The sequence below is a fragment of the Coturnix japonica genome, chromosome 7 (assembly GCF_054131305.1).
Source record: "Coturnix japonica strain WE chromosome 7, WE-NBRP24, whole genome shotgun sequence".
Lineage (NCBI taxonomy): Eukaryota > Metazoa > Chordata > Aves > Galliformes > Phasianidae > Coturnix > Coturnix japonica.
In genome coordinates, this window is record NC_140669.1 from 31,450,533 (window position 1) to 31,471,293 (window position 20,761).

Consider the following 20,761-nt stretch of genomic DNA (forward strand, 5'->3'; position numbering starts at 1 on the left):
TGGCACTGCTGTGTGTTTAACCAACTAGTACATATTAAATAATAACCTTTAAATAAATGGCAAAACCTACACATTGTAGTTAATTAAGCAACATGTTGTACTCAACATATGACGAATGGAGCAACTCCTAACAACAGCAGATTCAGAAGCTGGCTCAGGAGGAGAATAATATTTGAAAGAGGATGACATTTCCATAACGTTACCACTGAAACAGGGTGAAGGTTTTAAACACAGAACAATTTCATTGCCTCCAAGGCCTGCCTGTATTTTCACTTATCGTTTCCTTAGGATAAGCCATGACCTCTCTTCTTTTTGGCTAAAGAACCATTAAATGAAAGTGCCATGGGAAAAACGCCCCACATCTTAGAGTAGGTGTAATGGGAGTATGGTAAAGCAAAGTGAACAGGTAAAGGCTGAGCAGTAGTACAGTGTAGGGGAAAGCAGGGGTTTCTGTGAGGGATAACTGAACCATGGGACAGAGGAAAAAAGACGACAAGAATGACAGAGTTAACTGCAGGACATCCTCAATGCACATCGACATCTCCCTCCGTTTATAATAGGGATAGTAGGTAGTTGAAGTTAGCTGCATACATGCTACAGGCTTTATATTGTACTCACCTGAAGCATGCAGGGGGGTCCTTTTGGTGACATTGTCTTTTACAGTGACAGAAGCACCCTGGCTGATGAGAGCTTCCACGCACTCTGCATGCCCTTTAAATGCAGCCAGGTCCAAAGCGGTGCGACCTTTCTCATCCTTAATATCCAGATCTACCAGAGATTGGAGTAGCACCTCCAAGGCTTGATGATGACCATTATAGGCCTGGAAATATATGAGTAATGTAAGAATACACAGAGTGATGCTGGTCAGAGACCACACAGATTATCACCAAACTGACTGACAAAATCAGTGCATCTGCTGTTATAGATATGCACTGAATGCAGTGTATTACTGATCTCAACTGAACAAAACAATTCCAAAACAGACTTTTGTGCTAGTATTAGTAAAAACAACCTTGACCAGCTCTTTACAGCTGATGCTTCATAGAGTATTCACTGCAGTGGGATCACTTGGTAGAACAACTGCAGTGGACAAGTAGATGTACTTCCAGACCAACGGTCCCATTAGGATTAACTACAGAAATACAGCTGACATTGCACAAACCCAGTGGATAGTTCCAGAAAGTGGAAAACAGAGCCAGGCTCTTCCCAGTGGTGCCCGGTGACATGACAAGAGGCATCTACTGAGCACTAATTTTCATAGCTTGCCATTTAATTTCACTTCAGTTTCTGTTTCTTCTACTACCTGAGTGCTATAAGCAATAAGAGCGAAGAGCTTCAGCTGCCACCAACTCAATGATTCCAGTTCAGAACCTGTTTTTCTTACATCTAGGCCTACGCCCTTTCCCAGCCGCTTCAAAATCAAGTCTATGATTAAACCTGCTTCAAAGACAGAGATTAAAGAATTATTCTTTGAGATGATGATCAAACAACGGACACATCTCATACTTACAGCTAAATGCAAAGGACTTTTCGTTGCTGAAGAATCTGATTCCTCAAACATGTTGCTATTTTTTTCCAGAAGCTGAAAATGGAAGAAAAAAAATTACACATTTAACAATGTTTAATGTAACCATTAAGCAATTAAAATTAAAGCATTCTTGCATAACCTAGGATAAGTTCTCAGGATTCAGAGGACAAAAAATGAGCAGAACTTCCTTACACAGTCTTCCACAGTGCAGCACATCCTTGAACATAAAGACATCCTCAGAAAAGTTAAAAAGAACCAAACAACATCTAATAAAATGCATCACATGTTTACGGTTTTCTACTTTTCAAGGGATCCCAAAGCATCTTAAGGCTTACAAATGGGGTATTGCTGCCCAGCTACAACGAGAAACCATGGAATTACTGTGACTAGCACCCTGCCACAAAAGCAAATGAACCCTGACAACTTACTCCATTGGGGCTGCAAAGAAAACTTCACACAGTACTGACAAAATACCGTGAATTCATCACTTTAGAGTAGCACTACTGCTGCCATGCAAGGCATTTTTATTTGAATACCACTCACAGAGTCTCCAAAATGCCCTGTGTCTGGAAATTAACATTACCCAATAAATTAGTAACCAGACACTGCAAAAAGTAAGAAAAGCGTGACAGGTAACCACAAGTGACTTGTAACATTTCTATGATTCCAAATAGGTTTTCCAGACTTTTTTGAGGGAGTATTCTGTGTGTATTAATACATAATAGGAGTTCTAACACAACTTTGCAGGTAAGGGGAAAAACAGACAAGTCTATATCACGTTTTCTAGTAGATTTGGGGCAGTTACAGAAGCACATCTGTTACAACCACATGGAGACACCTCCAATTTAAGATACCATCCTTCTCTTGTATTTCAGATGGATGGAAACAGGATTAAGTGGTAACTCCAAACACATGGCCACGTGTTTTCAGCTACTCTAAACATGCTCTAAATAGGTAACTACTTTAACTCTGATTTTCTCTGTTGAGCAAATGAACTAAAAAATTTCCAAATGTGAGTACAAAGCCTGTTTGCCACTCTGTTCAATACTGACATTTACTAAGGTGAGCACAAAAGACTAATTTAATCGCTTGTAACTACACTGACCATCAAAATGTTGAGATGCTGGGATCATAATCTTAATACTTCCCTTTAAGCTGTCAGAGGGCTCCACAAGTCTTCTGGACCAAGGCAGATAACTGCCTTCCAAATAGATGGGGACAAAAACACAGAAATAGACACAATGAAGGCTCTAAAGGAACAAACTGCAGGATTGGAGGGCTCCTCACAAAAGGCATTCCAATGGCTTAGTTAAAGCAGCTTAGATTAATGCAGACTTAGCTTAATGAGCTTATTACTCACAGGGATGAATGTCTCTATCATAAAGTCGAGCATAAATGAGAACTTGAGAGTAAATCTGGCTGCTCCCCGACAAGCAGCCCAATAGTGCAAGAAGAGAAATTATGAAAGATGATCAAAGATGATTAAAACTCATTCATGTGAAGGACACACACCACACTCAGAGACAAAAGGTACCAGGTGTAAGTTATAAGGCAAATCCTGCAGCTCCATTAGCATTGCTATGGTTCTAAGAAGGCATTTACAAAACCTCCCATATGATTGTTACAAGAGTACACAAAACTCTCCTCAGGGTTCTAATTCCATCAGCATCCGTTTCCCTCTTAGAGCACTCTTTTAGGAAGCGATGCACATTGCTCTTCTCATTACAGCACTATTTAGCACTGTACATAGTTATTTATTCTGTGAAGTCTCCTTCACACTCAGGAACTTGGTGCTTTGGGAGCGAGATGCAGACAAAACAAGATAGAACATCCATTATTCAGCTCCACTGTTACCAGCTAACAGCGCTAGAAGGCTGCTGCTATCTCTCACCCCACTCAAAGATGAATAACATTCAGTTCTCACAATTTTATTGGTGCAGTAGTGGTATTTACAGACATAAGAAGACTCGATGGTTTTATTTTGTACTTATAATATAAGATTACATGGGTGAATTTGGTATGGGGTATTTAACTCCATTTGATTTTACTTTCCTGCTAGCAGGAGATCCCCCCAGTGCAGACAGCCCTGCAGCTCGCTGCTTTGGACAGAGACACAGAGCAAGAATTGCTTCTTCTCTTAGATATGGTTTTCCACTGCACCATACCCTCCCTTCCCATCTTTAGGAGAACTGGCCACCATGACAGTTCAGTTCCTGTTGGCCAAAAGTGAATTCCATTTGCTGACTAGATAAGGAGAAGAGCAGTTTAAAAGAAAATTAACCATCAGTACTTACAGTCAGAGAAGAGATGTGACTGCTAAAGACTGACACTTCATTCCTTTTGCCCTGACATAATGGGTCTGACAGGTGCTCCATGCTGCACTTTAACATGCAACTGCAATTTCACTCTTTCCATGGCAGTAAGGATTTTGTGATAGATTTCAATGAAAATAAAGCTTTTTGTCCTTCAAACTACTATAGTTCAGTAACACGATCAACTCTAACATACCAGCAAGTGATACAGAACAACATCCCTGACTATCAAACAGCAAAGAAGTCAGTCCCAATCTAAACAAACATAAGGTTATATTGTTAAAGTATGAAAGCACATAAGAAAGACAGAGCTTCACTTGCTGGTAAGCACACACGCTCACCATTCAGTCTTTATGAATTCTTGCTACAGATGGAGAAAGAATTCAAGAATCTGCTTCCACTGTTCTCTTTTTAGCTACATCACGTCATTCATTGCAGAGCGATATTCCAGGCAGCCTGAAGGTCCTCCAAGAGAAGAGCTCCTGGCATTGAGCTCTGTGGCTGAGCGCACAAACACACACCTTATTCTTTGTGCCAAAGGAGATGGCCTTTACACTCTTAATTCTTTTTTTTCCTCATCCCTCTGTAATGATCAGATCCCTGAGAACAAGCTCAGCATTGCACTATTTTGCCTTAGTTTTGATCAGACTCAAAGCTTCATATCTTAAATAAACTTCTTCCCTTAACAGTCTCATGCCAATAAAGAACTGTCTTGTAGGACAAGGGAAAAGAACTCCCAGGTATTTTTGTCTAATTCACCAATAATAAACTGAAAATATTTACCCAGGGGATAAAACAGTAAAATAACAGTTAATTTGGCACTGAAAACAACAAAAAAAAAAACAAAAAAACCCAACTTTTTGATTTCAATAATCCTGCCTGAAAAATCAGGATGAGACTGTAAATATTTCATAAGGAGCATCCTGCATGGCAGCTTCTGTGATACAGTTTAATGGCTTGAGGTTAGCAATTGGATACCCAATCCTGGTCCACATAACGAGGTAGACAGCACAGTATGTAAATGGGCATTCACAGGTGTGCAGAAAACACGCTGTATGGCTGTAACTTTGCAAGTGACCCTTGGCCTTTGGTTTCTATACTTCAGCTCTAGTCACAAAAATGTGAGGATTAACATGGAACAACACTGAATTCTCTATGTGGATACAGAACATTTGCTGCATTGCTGTCTCTCACCCATGGTTTGTATGTCAGCCTTCCTAACTCAAGAGGAATATGACACCTCCAATATGTGCTGCGCTCCCAGCTCTTGTTTGTCTGGCACGCTTAAATAACACTGGGAAGTGAGGGCAGGTTTGTAACTGGTATGTTGTGAGAAAACATGCCCAGCAGCAAGGAAAGAGACCTTGCCCTGTGCTTGCTCTGCACCAAGGAGCATATACGGGCTACAGTACCAGTGTTGAAAGTGAAGACGTTGCAGAGAGCTCTGCTCACACAAGCCCTGCAATAATCTGGTGATAAGACAAACGAAGCTGCAGCACACCCTGCTATAGCCATACAAGCATAGGCTTGTACACTGCACAAAACAAACTCCATGCACGCCCTCCAAATACCAAGAACATTTGTTTTTGCTTCAAACCCACAGTGGGTGCAGGAGAAAACTGCTCTGTCCCTAGGGGCAGAGCCACATTAAGAGTAGCTCCAGGAGCCAGCTCTCAGCAAGGAAAGGCCCAACAGCTGCCACAAGCAAAAAGAAGTGACATAACAGCACTGGATCCCCCTGTATAACAAGCTGTTAACACCTATTTTCACCATGTTTTTATGGATTTATTTACTTGCAACCCCCCTCCCACCCCATCTACTATAAATGCTCACTGTGAATCTCCCAAATCCAGTACATGGCTGAACACGTTGGGCTTCCTGGGAAACACAATTTCTAATCACTCAGGTGCAGCAACAACAAAAACACACCAACAAAGAAAACAGCCACATGGCCCACAAGGTTGATTATGGTTTATCAGCTTTATTGGCACTGCTATTGTTTCTTCAGAGGCAAAAACACACTGTAGGTGTGCAGCTAACAAAAGCTCTCTGCACACAAGCCTGATAATGTGCACACACATCCCCACACACAGGGAACTACTCCTTACTGCTGTCACAAGCACTAGGAATATTTTGATCATGGTGAAGAAGAACCAGAGTTCCACCCATGTTCAACATTTAAGCACCAGCTTGTTGAACACGGACTGGTTTAACACAACTTTTTAATACGTACCTGGATGCGTGTTAGTTGCACTTAATAAGTTAATTGCAAGTTTTCACAGAACCATGAATTTCCAAAGGATTCAAACCATAACCTTGAGGTGAACTCACAATACTGGGACACTCATCCACACACATCTACTTATCAGTAGATATGAGGCCTCTCAGCCATCTGAGCACTCACCAGTTCCAAACACTGCCGGTGTCCGTATGCAGCAGCGTAATGCACAGTGTTGTACCCCTCTTTGTCTTGGATGGATGGATTGGCATCATTCTGCAGAAGGAACTCCAGACACCTGCAAACGATGCATTAGTTTAAATGAGAACTCTCAATGTTTGATAGATGCTGGTAGGAGCAGCACTGCAGACCGGCAGCCATTTTGGTGTTTCTAACAGCACCTCAAAGCATTCACAGGTTTCCCTCTTTTCCACCAACTGCTCCCCACATTCAGCTTTATTGTGTGTGTTGTTACTGCTCAACATAAAACCCCCCTCATCTTTGAAGATCTTCCTAATAAACCACATTAAACCCAACCTTTGCTGCTAATCTAAATTCCAAAATGGCCTTCTATTGAAAGACTGAAAGGAAGCTCCATAACATGATGGAAACAGCCCATTTCAGAAAGCCAGAACTGCTGTTATATGCAAACTCTCCGACCACACCGCTGGCCTCCAACCACGTACTGCAGCAAAATAAAGACTGAACTTTACTGAGGTCATTTCCCAACATGTATGTATATAAATCTATTTTCTTCTTTCCTGCCATCTTTAAAGCTATCTTTTCCAAAAGATCCCGTATTTTCTTCACAGCTCCTATCATGTTTTTCTTACACCACCAGGAAACCATCCTCTTGTCATCATTACTTTCTTCACTAACTTGTAATTGTCAGTGACTATAAGCTGCTGTACAAAACAGAGGATTTTTTAAATGAGAAATAATCAATATGCAGCTATTTGAAAATGCCAGTCCAAGAAAATACACTGAAGCAGCCATTAGCTCACTTATCTTTGCAACATACAAACCCAATGCAAAGTATTAAGATAAAGCAGTGAATGTTACCGATGAATTCTTAAATTACTGAAGCTGTTTATTTTCCATTAAGGAAGAGCAACAAGCACAGAAGCAGAAATGTTAGGGAATATGCAGACAAAAGAGAGCACAAGGCTTTTCTCCTTAGGTTAGCTCCCATTATAGCCAAGCACTGTGTGTAGCAAAGCAATGAATGAGCAAAAGCAGGGTGTAAGCTGCAGTGCAAAGCAACAGCTTTCTCCAGGAATGAAGTTTAACTTCTTTACCGATACCAAACTTACAATGCAGCTTCTTTTTCCTTCATTTCACTGGTTCTTTCAAGTTCTTCAGCATTTTCATGGGAGTTACCTAAAATATTCTTTCTTCTTGGCATAAATGACAGAAAAATGCAACTTATTTTCAAAATACGAGTGATTTTGATGCAGTGTGCTACCCATCCCCAATCTCCGCATGGGGTTGATCTCTTCTAGCCCAAAGTAAAAGGTTATATAAGTTTAGTGAGTGCACTGCCTGGATTTGCAGATAACGTGTTTTGCAAACAATGAAGACAACAACAGCATGGAAGTTTATCATCTTCCGAGTCAGTGGATTCTAGTTTCTATAGGCAACTGTTTAGTCACTAATACTGAATTAGTTTATCTTTAATCAGCTTTAGCTGTGTTGCTGACTCTTCTCTCTTTCTGTGAGATGTCTTGGCAGCACTGTGAGACATCTCAGATTCTCAGATGTCTGGTCAGATTCTTTGGATTCTTTAAAATAGCTTAGCATGTCTTCATCCTCCTGCACAACCGGATCATTTTTGGCATCTCTGCTTCCCAGCTGGGTGGATGGCAGCCAGATGACTGTGATCTGTGAGCTTGTGATTATGAATTTCCTTGGACAACCAAGGCCAACACAGAACGCATGCTTCCCAATTGCTACGTACCATTATAGATCGGTACCTTGGAAGGTTTGAAGGACAGTTTGCTAAATTCAATCCCTATATAACACACGTATTCCAGACTGAATTCTGCACTATGCAGAACAGTACATTTTTCCCTTACCGGGTTATTTCTCATATTTATTTCCAGTATTTAACTACCTTTCTGTGGATGCTTACATTAAGAGACTGCTCCACAAATCTGCAGTCTGTTTGATGTTCACTAAGTCAAAAACAAGTCTTACTTATCAATTAAAAACTCCTAACGTTGTAAACATATAGACAGTACTCATATACCATATTGAAACAAGGCACTCAGGAAGGCCATTGGAGGTGACTGTACTGAGCAGGTTGTCAAACGTCTTGCATAGCAAGTGAAAGCCCCATCCACATTAACTTTCAGCTATCAATAAATAAGTGAGATCCCAATAAAGCATTCCCTGAACAGAGTCAGTTATCATCAGGAGAAACAAAACATACATACTCATCAACTTGAATAATCTGCTTAATATAAACGTTCCTGTTGTTTCCCCTGCAGGAAAGGGGTATTTTCTGAAGTCCATATGCAACAACACTTAGAAATCAGCTGAAACAGTAGGACAACCTGGTTGTACAAAGACTTCTCTCTGATCATTAACTGCCCACATTCAAAGTTAAATGATTTTGAATGTTCTTTGGACTGTGACTGTCCAACTTTGAGAGTTCACCATGGTTCAGCAGCACAAAAATAAATATGCTGACCTACAAAATCATGGGCTGTAAATAACATTTCATCTAACAAGGCTTCTTCCAAAGCATCTCCAACTGGAAAACTTAATGAGAAGACAGCTTCAGAATCAATTTAGGTTTAGACTCTGAGGGGAAAGAAGGCCAAACATTCCTGCCAATTCTCAGAGTACGACTAAACTAAGATTTTTTGTTTTATTTTTAATTAAAAGTTACCATTGGAGGCAACTATATCCTGAAGTTATCCAGGAGGTTCTTTACATGCAGGAGCATAACCTAGAAAGAGTCAAAAGCTGAAAATACACACTGAATCACAATTCTCAGCACCCCAAGTAACATCACACCCTGGCAAGCTTTAATTAGAAACAGCCAGTGGTGAAAGCCTTCATACCAGCCTACTCAGCTTGCAGCGCCAAGAACAGTCCTCTGAAGATCCTGATGCCTTCTTACCAGCACCATTCTGGTTTTACATTAACAGGGACATTTTTTGTACCAGTATTACCACAGCAAATGAAGCAAAGGGTGAAGAAGCTACTGACGTACACCCATGGTATCTAAACCTCTGCTTAAGAAGTCTTCCCAAAGTGCTTTTAGGGTGATACTCCGCTGGGAATAAGCCATTTTTTTTATGTTTTCATTTGGCTTTTGCTCCCTCCTTTTAACCAGACCTCACTATATAGGAAACCAAGAAAATGGTTCCTGAGATTCTGAAGGAAAGAGGCAGTCAAGCATGGGATGATTTAAAATAAATACATGTCCCTATCAGTTTTAAGAGACAACTAACAGGATAATTGAGGCCGTTTCATGCAGTAGAAAAGAGATTGCCAAAATATGCAGAAACTGTTCAGTAACCTCTGGATATTTAAGTTTTGCAGCTGTTTTCCCCCCTCCAAACTTTTCTTAGAAGAACAGTCCTGCATTCTGCCAAAGGATATTCCTCAGGCCTCTCTCTCTCTTTGGTCTCTAGAAAGCAACCTATTTGGAGAGGGTGAGAGGTTTTATCAGCTCTGACAGTGGAGAGAGTGATGGATAGATCTGCCTCGTTTTTGCCAGAAAGTCTATCAGAACAGCCAGCTACCACTGCAGTCCACCTGGGAAAACTGCTGTCTCTTTTTCCATTCCTTCTGATGAACTCACAAAGCAGAAAAACTCTCTGAGCTTTCCCTTGTGAGGAAACCACACAGAAGAAGAAAGAAGATAGTATGTAGTAAAAATAGTGCACTAGGACAGAGGGGCTGTAAAATCACATGCTGCTTCAAAGGTAAAACACAGGGCTGAGCTGCCACATCACCTGGGGATCTGGCTTACAGACACAGCAATTCAGTGTGGAGCTCATGCACACATCTGAGAGAAATCCCTGTGCCAGCTGGGTTATCTTTCTGGTTCAAATGGCACAGTGTCATGAAGAAAACAGTACATTTCATTTGGAGAAACACTGAGCAAGGAACACAAACAGGCTCTCTTACTTTCGGTCCATGTCAGAAGCAGCAGCATAGTGCAAAGGGGTGCGTCCCCAGTCATCTGTTTCATTAATGTTGGCTCCTGTGCTCACCAGTGTCTCAATGCAGTGGAAGTGACAGTTTGCAGCTGCGTAGTGCAAAGGTGTCCTAGGAGGTAAGAGACAGCTTGTTATCTTGTATTCCAACACGCAATGCTATAACAACAAACCTTAACTACTGCTGCACTGCATACTGCTCCTTGATTTGGATCTGCTCACTCCAGCTCCTCAGCATCATCCCACAGAGGCAAAGCCACTGCAGACAATGAAACTACAGTTGGGACTCGGCTCTAAATGAGCTCAGCGTGGGCAGGCTCAGCAGCACCAGAGGTGGATGGAGATGTGGGGGATCCCACCGCTGACAAATTCCAAAGCCCAAGAGGAGATGCATTGTACAGGGAAGCTCAGCACACCCACTTCGGAGGCCAAATGTTATTCAGAGAGAGCTCGAATTGTCAGCCACAGCTGCTGGTGGGGCTGAAACTTGCAAAGGCTCTACATACACAAAAGCTTTTACTACACTTCCTCCAAAGAACCAGACATCCCAGCAGAAGTTAAGGAGAATTTCTGCAGTGTTTTCAGTTCAAATGGAGCTACTATCATCAGCCATTTAATACGAATTCACCTTACTCACTGATCTAAAGCAACTGCGCATACACCCATCATGGTTTACAGATCCATAAGAAGCAGGAAACCCAAGCATGTGCCTCACTGCTACAGCTGAGGGTGGATGATACCATACCCATTATGGGGCTGTATATCCACAGCAGTGATTATCACAGTGCAATGGCAGTCTGCTGCCACACAAGACACAATGTGCCAGACTAAGTAGCACTACTATTAAGTCAGCTACAGCTCTTCTCCCATTCTAATTCCACCCGTAGGCTTTGAGGAACCCGGTATGGAAAACATCTGCCTTGTTGAAAAACACAGAACAAAACACCAGGCAGATATTGTGCAGCAATCAAAGGGTGAAATCCATTTCTGGCATAGCAACACTCTTAGCAACACTTCATATGAAGGAGAAAACAATAAATAAGTAAAAAGGTAGGAAGCACATCAAATAGCAGCAGTCCTGTCCATCGTAACCCAGGTGCTGAGCTGGGCACGTAGGCACAAGACTATTGGCAATAAGAAAAGCAATAAGGAAACAAAAAATCAGAGATATTTTTAAAACAGAAAACTCAAGAGGATGGGATGGCTTTTATGTATTTAATCAAGTCTGCACCTGTTTGTTTGGCATGTAACTGTACAGCAGCTTTGCAGGGAATGTCAAACTCCTACTTGATTTCACTGCCATTGTTCATGGAACACACGATATCCAGACTGAGGCAGTCTTTCATCCTTGCCTGCTAGATTCCTATTTCTTTTTTTAATGACTTTCAGTATTTACTTACCTCCCACGTTTGTCCTTCTTATTAAAATCTGCTCCACTGCTTTGCAAGAGTTTGATACATTCGACATTACTGAAAAGAGAAGAAAACCAACGCATGAAGAAAGCAGAAGTTCACATCCTGGTTGTCTCCCTGTCCTCCAGAAGGGAAAAGTTCTACTTTGTTTGCTTGTTTTACTATTTGCAGTGCAAAATCAGGATACAGCCAACTATAACCTGAAATCCAACAACAGCAAACAGAAAGTGAAGCTTCAGGAATTGTTTTTTTCTAGAAAACCTCAGACATCTGTAGAAGAAACACTAATTTTCTGAAGTGAAAGCAGTAAATATGATCTGAATTCATTGCACTTGGAGACTTTCAAAGGGGGCCATACTGTAACGCTTCCCACGCGGGAATGGTATTTTATGAGAGGACTGTTAAAGTTGGTGCTAGCTGATAAAATGCCACTCTAATAATGAAGAGGTGACATTTAACAAAATCCACCTCCTCTTTCAAAGCTGTAGTAGTGTGCTAAAATCCTGTTCACTTCAGTGCGATTCCATGCAAGAGTTACTTTTGGGTTTGTTCTCATATCACTTGTTGGCAATTGACGGATTTAAGCATGTCTTTAAGTGCTTTGATGTATAAGGACCACTAACTACCTAAAATATTCGTCATATTAATATTGCTTCTACATGAGTAGATGAATTAGGCTTCATTGCTTTTCTCTTTTTTAACCTGTTGAAAGAAATCACCGCATCCTAACTTCATCTCATTTAAAGCCAGGTGATTTTTAATAAGAAAAAATATCTAACAGCTGAATTCTCATCTATTAGGAGTTCAAGAGAATAAATGCATGAGTCCAAGCCAGAAAACAAGACAGACTTTCCAAGACTTCTTTGTCATCAACAGGGGCAATAAATCATTCTGTTCACAATCAAAACAAGCAAGCGATTAAAGTATGTCCTTTTCCTCAAGCCCGTAGAACTCTCCTTAATGTAATGGGAGTAACAGGTGAGTGCAAGGAGGAAAAAAACCCAATGTTTTTTGCATAGTTCCAACTCCAGGGGAAAAAACCCAACCAAACTGGATGCAGAACGTTGGCATGAGTTCATCCCTACCCAAAATTGCTATTCCATAAAATAGCTGTAAAACACTCATCATAACAGACTAAAAATAGAAACACTTGTTAGTGATGACAATGGTAGTAAGCCACTGGGGAAAAAAGGCTTATTTCCATAAGCCACTTTTGCTTCTTATGAAATTTCTCCTTCCTTCTCCTTTGGACTTTTGGGTTGTTTTGATTATTCTTTTGGGGTGAAATCTTATCAAAGGAGTAGTATCTGAAGTGTACTATAATAACCAAAGCAAGGGTCACACTTCATTAATAACAGAAGTATCAACAAGAATAATATCATAAAAACAATACAAGCAGTATTTGGATCAATTTCGCTCAGCATTCATAATAATGACTATTTTGTGATGTGTGCCTTTTAATACACCAGGAAGAAAAGCAACTTCCAGAAAGACTGCCAAGTACGCACCACGGATGACCAATTCTGCTTGCTGCCATCACAGAGAATCCATGGTGGTTCTAGACAAGGCTCCATTTCAGCTGTTTTCTGAGCCACGAAGTTCTCAACAGAAGAGTCAAAACTCAATGATTGCCAAACATGTTGTCCATTTGCTGGGCTAACTTCACAGTGCTCCACTGACAACAATTTGGAAATACTTAACTGCCTGGATGCTACGTTAAATTGATACATTTCAGCTTTCATTTTTTTTCCATTTCCAGGCTCTGGGTAGAAATACATCGTCCTGAAAGGTTAACAGTCTTGGCTTCCTAATTTGGTGGTGGGGGGTTAATTTTGTTTTCTGTCTTGCACCTGAGAATTGGGAGGGAGATGAGCCACATTTGGACTCTGAGGTTCACAGAATCACGGAATTATCAAGGTTGGAAAAGACCTAGAAGATCATCTAGTCCAACCATCACCAATACTTCCCAGCTAAATCATATTCCTCAACACAACATCCAAACATTTCTTGAACACTCCCATGGTCGGTGACTCCACCACCTCCCTGGGCAGTGCATTCCAATGTCTGACTACCCTTTCCAAGAAGTGATACTTCCTGATGTCCAGCCTGAGGCTCCCCTGGCGCAGGTTGCATGCTTGAGCGCAAGGCAGCAAACAAGAGTGCATGCTCGTGTTTACAGGCAAGAACGCAGTCCAGATGAGGAAGCTGGCAATAACTGCCCTAACAGCAGCATCTCGGGAGCCACAGCTCCTTCCACATAGTCCGCATTTTGCTTTGGGAGCTGGCAGTTTCCTACTGACCGATAGCCCTCACCAACAATAATGGCCAATACATGGATCTGGGTGAGCACACAGCACTCCTGCCCACAACAAGGCAGTTTTTCACAGGGATATGAGAAGGAAGTTTCACTCTGTGTCTGAAACTCGTGCTTCAATCACAAGTCAGCCATTTGTTGTTGAGATCAGACCATCTTCATGTTGCAAGCAAGCAACACGAGCATGAGGGCAGTGGCAGAATATCATCTCGGGTGACCCAAATCTGGCATCTGTGGCTGGCATAGCTGAATTGTGTACACCAAATCTGCAATGAAACTACAAAATAACATAACAGCTATAGTCACAACTACTTACCCTCCTGCAGCGGCAGCGTGGAGGCACGTTCTTCCAAAACTATCAGGGGTGTCTATTTCAAAGCCTGCAGACAGCACGTGCTCATTACTAAACAAGGACACTATGCTATACTTTTGTCCTAGTTAAACCACAAGAAACATTGCAGAGACAGAAAAATCAGTTAGTTAGAAAAAAAAACAGAACACGAGCAACTACAGTCAGAAAAAGGTTGTCGCGGAAATGGTGAGCGGCTGCTCCACTTTGGCAGCTCTATAAAAAGAGCTGTGAAGTCAATGAGAATTCAGTTCCGCATCCAGCTCTGCACCACATCCCTACTGAAAAGCGTGTGGCAGGCATTTAGGAGGCAAACACTCTGAGAACTGTGACAGAAGGACACGAAGACAGAAAACACGAAGAAATAAGAACAAACCAGAGTCAGCCTGAACACGAAACAGGGCCAATTCTATTGTGTGTGGTTATTAGAATGGCTTTAGTTTTTGGAAAGAGGCTTCCAGGAGCATGCAGGGATAGTCACAAAGATGCACAAGGCCCAAGATAAAGCCTCGCAGTGGTAACTCTGGTAACCCAGAGGTTTTGTTCTCCTTCTTGACCTGGTGGTCAAAGTCAAAACATGCCAGTAAAGGTATTTTATCATTATTTTTCACACTCTTTTTTATGCTCTACAGGACTCAAGCTTATGGAGAAAAAAAAAAAAAAGTAGCTGTGAAGCATTTTGTATGTTAAGCAATGAAACAATATTTAATTTTATTTTTAGGAAACAGACTGATCTGCCTTGTTTTTTGGATGGGTATTTGTTTTACGTATTTGTTTGTTTATTTAGACAGATGAACCCTTGCCTGGAAAAAAAAGAGATTTGGGATATGGCCTCTGATAACTGCCTCTTTTTACAACAGTTGGGTCAGCAAAACTAGGCTTTGGAAAGGGCTTTTTGGAAAGGGCTTTGTGCACGAACGTTCCAGGATGGAAGGAATTACCAGCATGTCCTTAGGAAAACCCCGCACATGCCATACACCACAGCAGGCAGCAGCACAGGAAGTCTTTCATTTCAACAGTTCACAACAATGAGCATAAAGAGGTTGTAAGCAGCACAGATACATTACAGAGCTCCACAGGCTGCTATGTTTACTTACCTGAGGATAACAATTTCCTACAGCAATCTGAGTGAGCGTTCAGTGCTGCTAGGTGTAGAGGAAACATGTTGTGGATCCCACACCTGAAAGGCACAACAGCCTCGTGAGATAGGGCCTTGTAGAAGTACAGGTGGCATGCAAACACACAAAAGGTCCTTCCATAAAGGCTGCATTTTTCATCCTTTTCAAAGCAGATTCTTCCTGCCTTGCTAATTTTATCTATATTTACCAACTATCCTGCTCAGGAGTTGAAATTAATTCTGATACAGAAAAATCTTGGCACTACACTTGGAACAGAATGCAGGGGGAAGACTTCTAAAAATGTGAAATGAAAGGGGGACAGTGAGGAAGCAGAGTCAATCTCCCAGTGTGGGATAAACAGATTTATGTATCGGCTGCATATACTGCAATGGCATCCTGAGGGGTAAAAGTAAATACCAGAAGCTTCCCTGCATCATTTCTGAAACCCATTTGTGCAGTTGTTATCATGCTTTAGATAAATCTCACTTGGGTTTTCAAAAGCCTCCTTTTCTCCCCTCACCTGCAGGGTTGGATCACCAGATGACTTCTCATGCTTTCCTATAGAGTGATGGGACACTTTGGGCTTTCTTCCCACACCCAAACAACTAATCATCTCATCTTGTTTGCTCCAGCTACTATCCTCACATGCTCTTTCACTCCCCCTTCCCTTTGCATACACAACCCTCCTTTCAATTATACCATAAACTCCTCAGAGCAGACATACTCGCTCAAACAAAAGAAAACCAAGGCAAAACAAACAAGCAGACACCTATCATTAAGCTACACCTGTATCAGGCAGTCACATTCATTTTTCAACAAGCTGAGCACTCAGCAGATGTTACTGGCACCCACAAATCACTCCAACTCATCCTCTAAACTGTCTTAGATTTCTAAGCTTAGACATCTTGGCTTCTGTCACTTAGCCCTGTGTTTTGTGCAAAGTACACAGTTATTCCAGAAATGCTATTACAGGCAGCCCTCCAGGTGCATACGAACACGAAACCCTTAACCAACTCTCTCACCAAGATCATAATCTTGTGCCTACTTCAGCAGATACACGTTTGGAAAATGACAAACACTTGAACAGCAGCAGATGGATTCCTATCTGAAAGGCAATAGATGGAAAGCACCATCACCTCATGGTAGATTTCATACATGGATGAAAGACAAAGGAACGTCTTTTTCTTGCAAGGTTCACCAATCATAATCACTAATGATGCTTTAAAAAAGAAGTGTGCATGTGAATAAAGATGTCTTGTCCTCACCAACATTTTGCACATATATATTTAACCAATACTGGTTTATTTTTAAAGACATCATTCCTTCCAGATGCCACAGTTCCAACCCTTCCTCTGTCTCCACATCACATTTATCCTCCTTGCTGCTTCTCTACCCTTAGGAGCAACCTGGGGAGCTACACAGATTTTCATGTTTTCAGTGTTCAGCATCTACATTTTAGAGTAAATTTCTTTAAAGATGGTCTGGCAGTCTGTTCTTCTAAAGGAAACAGCACAAGCTTCACTGAGCTGATGCATCTGTATAAACAGGTTGCATTTCTTTTGGAGCTGTGGAGTCATTTAAACCAATACTGGACACTCTGCCTTGCCATATTTCTTCCTACACCCATTTCCCTCCATATCCTCCTCCCCCTAGTTATCTCAAGCAATATTTTTCATCTTTTAGGTCAAGATTTCCACCCAGCCTGTGTTTTGGCTGGCTTCCATCAAAACACACCATCTGCACATCTGCTAACCCGGTCACGCTTCAACTGCGCTGCTCACAGTGGTTCCTCCCCCCTTTTACACACACTTCCTCCTTAAAACATAGCTATCTCAAAGGCCAACTGAGCTGTCTGCAGTTGTTGCTAGCAATTGCAGGTCAAAGTTTACTGCACTGGAGAAAGAGATACTAAAAACTTACATTGATTTACACACCAAGATCTTTATGTTGGTTATGTTAATGTGACATTAACTGGAACCTATGGAATTTCATTACCCATGCCCATTGAAGACCTGTCCCACCTTCTGAGTTTGAATAAAGATAACCATACTGGATGCAGATATACGGGCAAATGTATCCGTTTCTTAAACATCCTCAAACATCAATCAGAGGGAGCTGGAAACATCTCCAAAACAAAACCATTTCAATCTGCAAACAGGTTTTCCTATCTAGACAAGTCAACGGAGGTCACTGACTTCCACAGTGCATCCTACTTCAAAAACTTGAACAGGAAACATGCAGTTGGTAGCTGAAAATTTACATTTATGTAATCAGATGCCAATGTAAGCATCCAGTACAGGTATCTCATGGCACAGCATTACTCTTTTCTTACACTCCTTTGTTTACTTCAGGTTTGCTGTTCTCTTTTGAGAGGCCATAAGGTAACAACATTGAGTAATCTGTGCCTCATTTCAACTTGCCGTCCCATTACTCATTAAAAAATGCCCTAAAATAACAAATCTGAAAAAACCTGCCCTATTATTTCAGTCATCCAGCTATCAGAAACAATGCAAATCAACACAGGATCTACATTTATACTGAGATCAGGCTTGGTAACATCTGCTTTGTAGTACTGCAATTCTATTGATTATCCTTCATCACATCAAAAGATACAAGATAATAGAATTGTCGCCGCATGTAACAAGTCATTATAACACAAATCTAAACACTATGGAATATGGACCTTGGAAAGTATTTGAAATTTTTCCAGTTACGTTTCCAAGACAAACTGTTTGGTAGGGACTTTATGAGATAACTGTGACCAAGATGCATTTTTTGTATATCCTGTAACAGTGGGTTGCATCAACCTGTCAGAGAAAAAAGCAGCACTGGTGCTACTTGCAACCGTATAACTGCAAAGTAAGAGCTTAGCATGGTTTCCTCCCTTCCACACATCCAACCATTTCATATTTTAGAGTAGAACAAATGCATTTAACCATTTTAACCTCAGAAACCGAGGAATACCTATAACGCCATAGCATTTGATCATTAGAAGCTCCACTTCAGCCACCTACTTGGCAGTATCAGCTCCGCTGGTTATGAGGGTGTTAATCAATAGCTCGTGTCCGTATCTTGCAGCCACGTGCAGTGGGGTGTTACCATCCTTATCAACACAGTCGATTTCCCCTCCTACAAAAAAATATTTTCAGACAGTTTAATACCAAAAGATTAAGTGTGAATTTGTGACTACAAATGCTGTTTCTCTCCAGTGAACGCAGAAAATCAGGCCACTGAATTTCAAAGAATGAGGCCGGCACACAGTGAGTAATCAGCTGTCAGCCATGGTACTGACCATGGTTCACCAGCAGTGCTCTCACCTCCTTCTCCAACTTCAGAGGGGACACGTGGTGGGAATAGGCAGTGAGCACGATGACATCCAACTAACACTGAATCATCAGCAATTGCTACACAGTGCTTAAGCAGAACTTTTCCTGCTGCAGTTTATGCCTGTCATCTCGTGTTTGATCCTCAAACAGGAAAAACCAATATTTTCTTTCTTCTCTGCTATAGCTTTTGATGCACACTAAGATTGCAATCGAGTCCCTGTTTTCCATTTTGGAACGAGCAACTTGTGTTCTTTCAGTCTCCCTTTGTAAATTAGGATTGCTGTAATTCAACCATCCTTGTCCTTCTCCCAGTTCTCTCCAGCTGGCCCACATCCTTCTGAAAGGAAAATGTCAAAAGCCAGAAGCAGTACTACAGCTGATGTCTACAAATGCTGAGCTGAGCAGGATTACTTCATGCCTGCTGGCTCTGCTCCTACCTGTACACTCCTGTACATTGTATGCTTTTTGCCTCTATTGTTTTTTCTCTTGGCAACACCATGGCACTGTTGACGTGCGTTCAATGCCCCATCGTCTGCAAATACCAAATCCTTTCTTGAGGAAATGTCACATACTGAGCTTTTGCTATTCTGTATTTGTGTAACTGATATTCCTGCCTGTGTTATATCTCTCCTTTGCATTACTTGCATTATAACTTTACTCAATTTTAAGGGCTCATTTTCAACTTTGACTCCAGCTTCTGCCAAACAGTCTCTCCTAACTTCATGTTTTCTTTGAACATTAAAAGCACGCTCCATATTCTACCATCCAAGCTGTTAATGAAAATACGGGTATAGTATACCAGACCTAGGAGGGGAGCGGAGAAGCCTCATTATACCTTCCATTTCAACAGTCATTACTAATGTCTGAACATAGTTTTTCTAGCTGCTATGCACCCGCACAGTAATATTTTCATTTAGACCATATTTCATTAGTTTTCTGGGATAATACTTTATGAAAGCATGTAAAAGTTTTGCTAATGTGAGGATATGGTAATATTTAATGCATTTCCTCTATGCAGGTGAGATAACAGGCCATAACTACGACATGAAAAGTTCTAGTAAAATGCTATGAGGAATTTCCTAATGGTAAATAAAGGCTAGCAAAATGCTGGAACAGGGATATTGCAAGTTAGATGAGGTGACAAGTTTGGGATTGTAGTTAAACAAAGAAACAAACAGAACCAACCAAACAGAAGGAAATAGACTGTCCTGTCCAGTACAACGGTCAAAAAACAAATACAAGTAAACAATCAGTATTGGGAACTTCTGAAAGTCAGAGAACAGGCCTCTGTCAGATCTCCAACAATAATATTTCTTATATGCTGTAGAATTCTTGGACAAAAAAGATACTTAATGAGCATGACAGGTGATTACAAGCTCTGGAATCTTCTCTGGCTATGCCAAAATAAATAAAGCGGTGCTGGTCCACCCTGCAAAGTATTTATTCAGCACTTAAAGAAGACAGTGATAAGATGTGCAGCGAACGGAGTTAAGACAACTACAGCTGTTAAGTGGTGGCATAGAGACAACAGTGTGGGCCCTAAGAGCACCACAGCTCTCAAAGGAGGATAACTAGAACTTTTTGTACTCTTCTAATCATTTGAGAAAGTTAGCTGTGCCTTCCTCTCATCGTATGAAATACCCTACACAGAGCTCTCAACTCCTATTTTCAGGTTAAGAATCACAAAAGATCAGCTGCTTCATCATCTGCTAGAGGAAGATCGGATTTTGTTAAGAACCAAGAGGTGCCAATATGAGAGGAAACCTGCAAATGCAAATCACACTCAGAACTTGATGCAGAGTTGAACACCTTTCAGAGAAGTTCCCTGGCATTCTGGGTCATTGAACAAGCAATGAAACTCACCATTCTGAATGAGGGTCTGTGACCGTGTGAACCTCCCGTGGACAGCTGTCATGTGCAGTGGGCTCTTTCCATCCTTACTCTAACAAACAAAAAGTAAAAACAATCATTTAGCATGAAAGGAAGAGGTAACAACTTGAAGTCTCTCAGTT

At 41.3% G+C, this 20,761-nt stretch overlaps 1 protein-coding gene across 9 annotated transcripts in view; it reads right to left on the reverse strand.

Annotated features, from left to right (window-relative positions):
- Positions 1 to 20,761, reverse strand: part of ANKRD44 (ankyrin repeat domain 44) — an 82,777-nt gene that overhangs the window by 14,957 nt on the left and 47,059 nt on the right. For 5 of the 9 annotated variants that reach the window (XM_085552857.1, XM_085552856.1, XM_015867648.2 and 2 more), the window contains exons 9-18: positions 20,613 to 20,691; positions 18,438 to 18,552; positions 15,403 to 15,485; positions 14,273 to 14,390; positions 11,631 to 11,699; positions 10,202 to 10,342; positions 7,372 to 7,455; positions 6,245 to 6,356; positions 1,511 to 1,582; positions 619 to 820 (exon numbers count right to left, since the gene is read on the reverse strand). In XM_085552857.1, coding sequence (XP_085408983.1) covers positions 619 to 820; positions 1,511 to 1,582; positions 6,245 to 6,356; positions 7,372 to 7,455; positions 10,202 to 10,342; positions 11,631 to 11,699; positions 14,273 to 14,390; positions 15,403 to 15,485; positions 18,438 to 18,552; positions 20,613 to 20,691 — 1,075 coding nt within the window. The remainder of the gene's footprint in view (positions 1 to 618; positions 821 to 1,510; positions 1,583 to 6,244; positions 6,357 to 7,371; positions 7,456 to 10,201; positions 10,343 to 11,630; positions 11,700 to 14,272; positions 14,391 to 15,402; positions 15,486 to 18,437; positions 18,553 to 20,612; positions 20,692 to 20,761) is intronic. The other 4 variants (XM_015867649.2, XM_015867645.3, XM_085552855.1 and 1 more) reach the window with 3 other exon arrangements.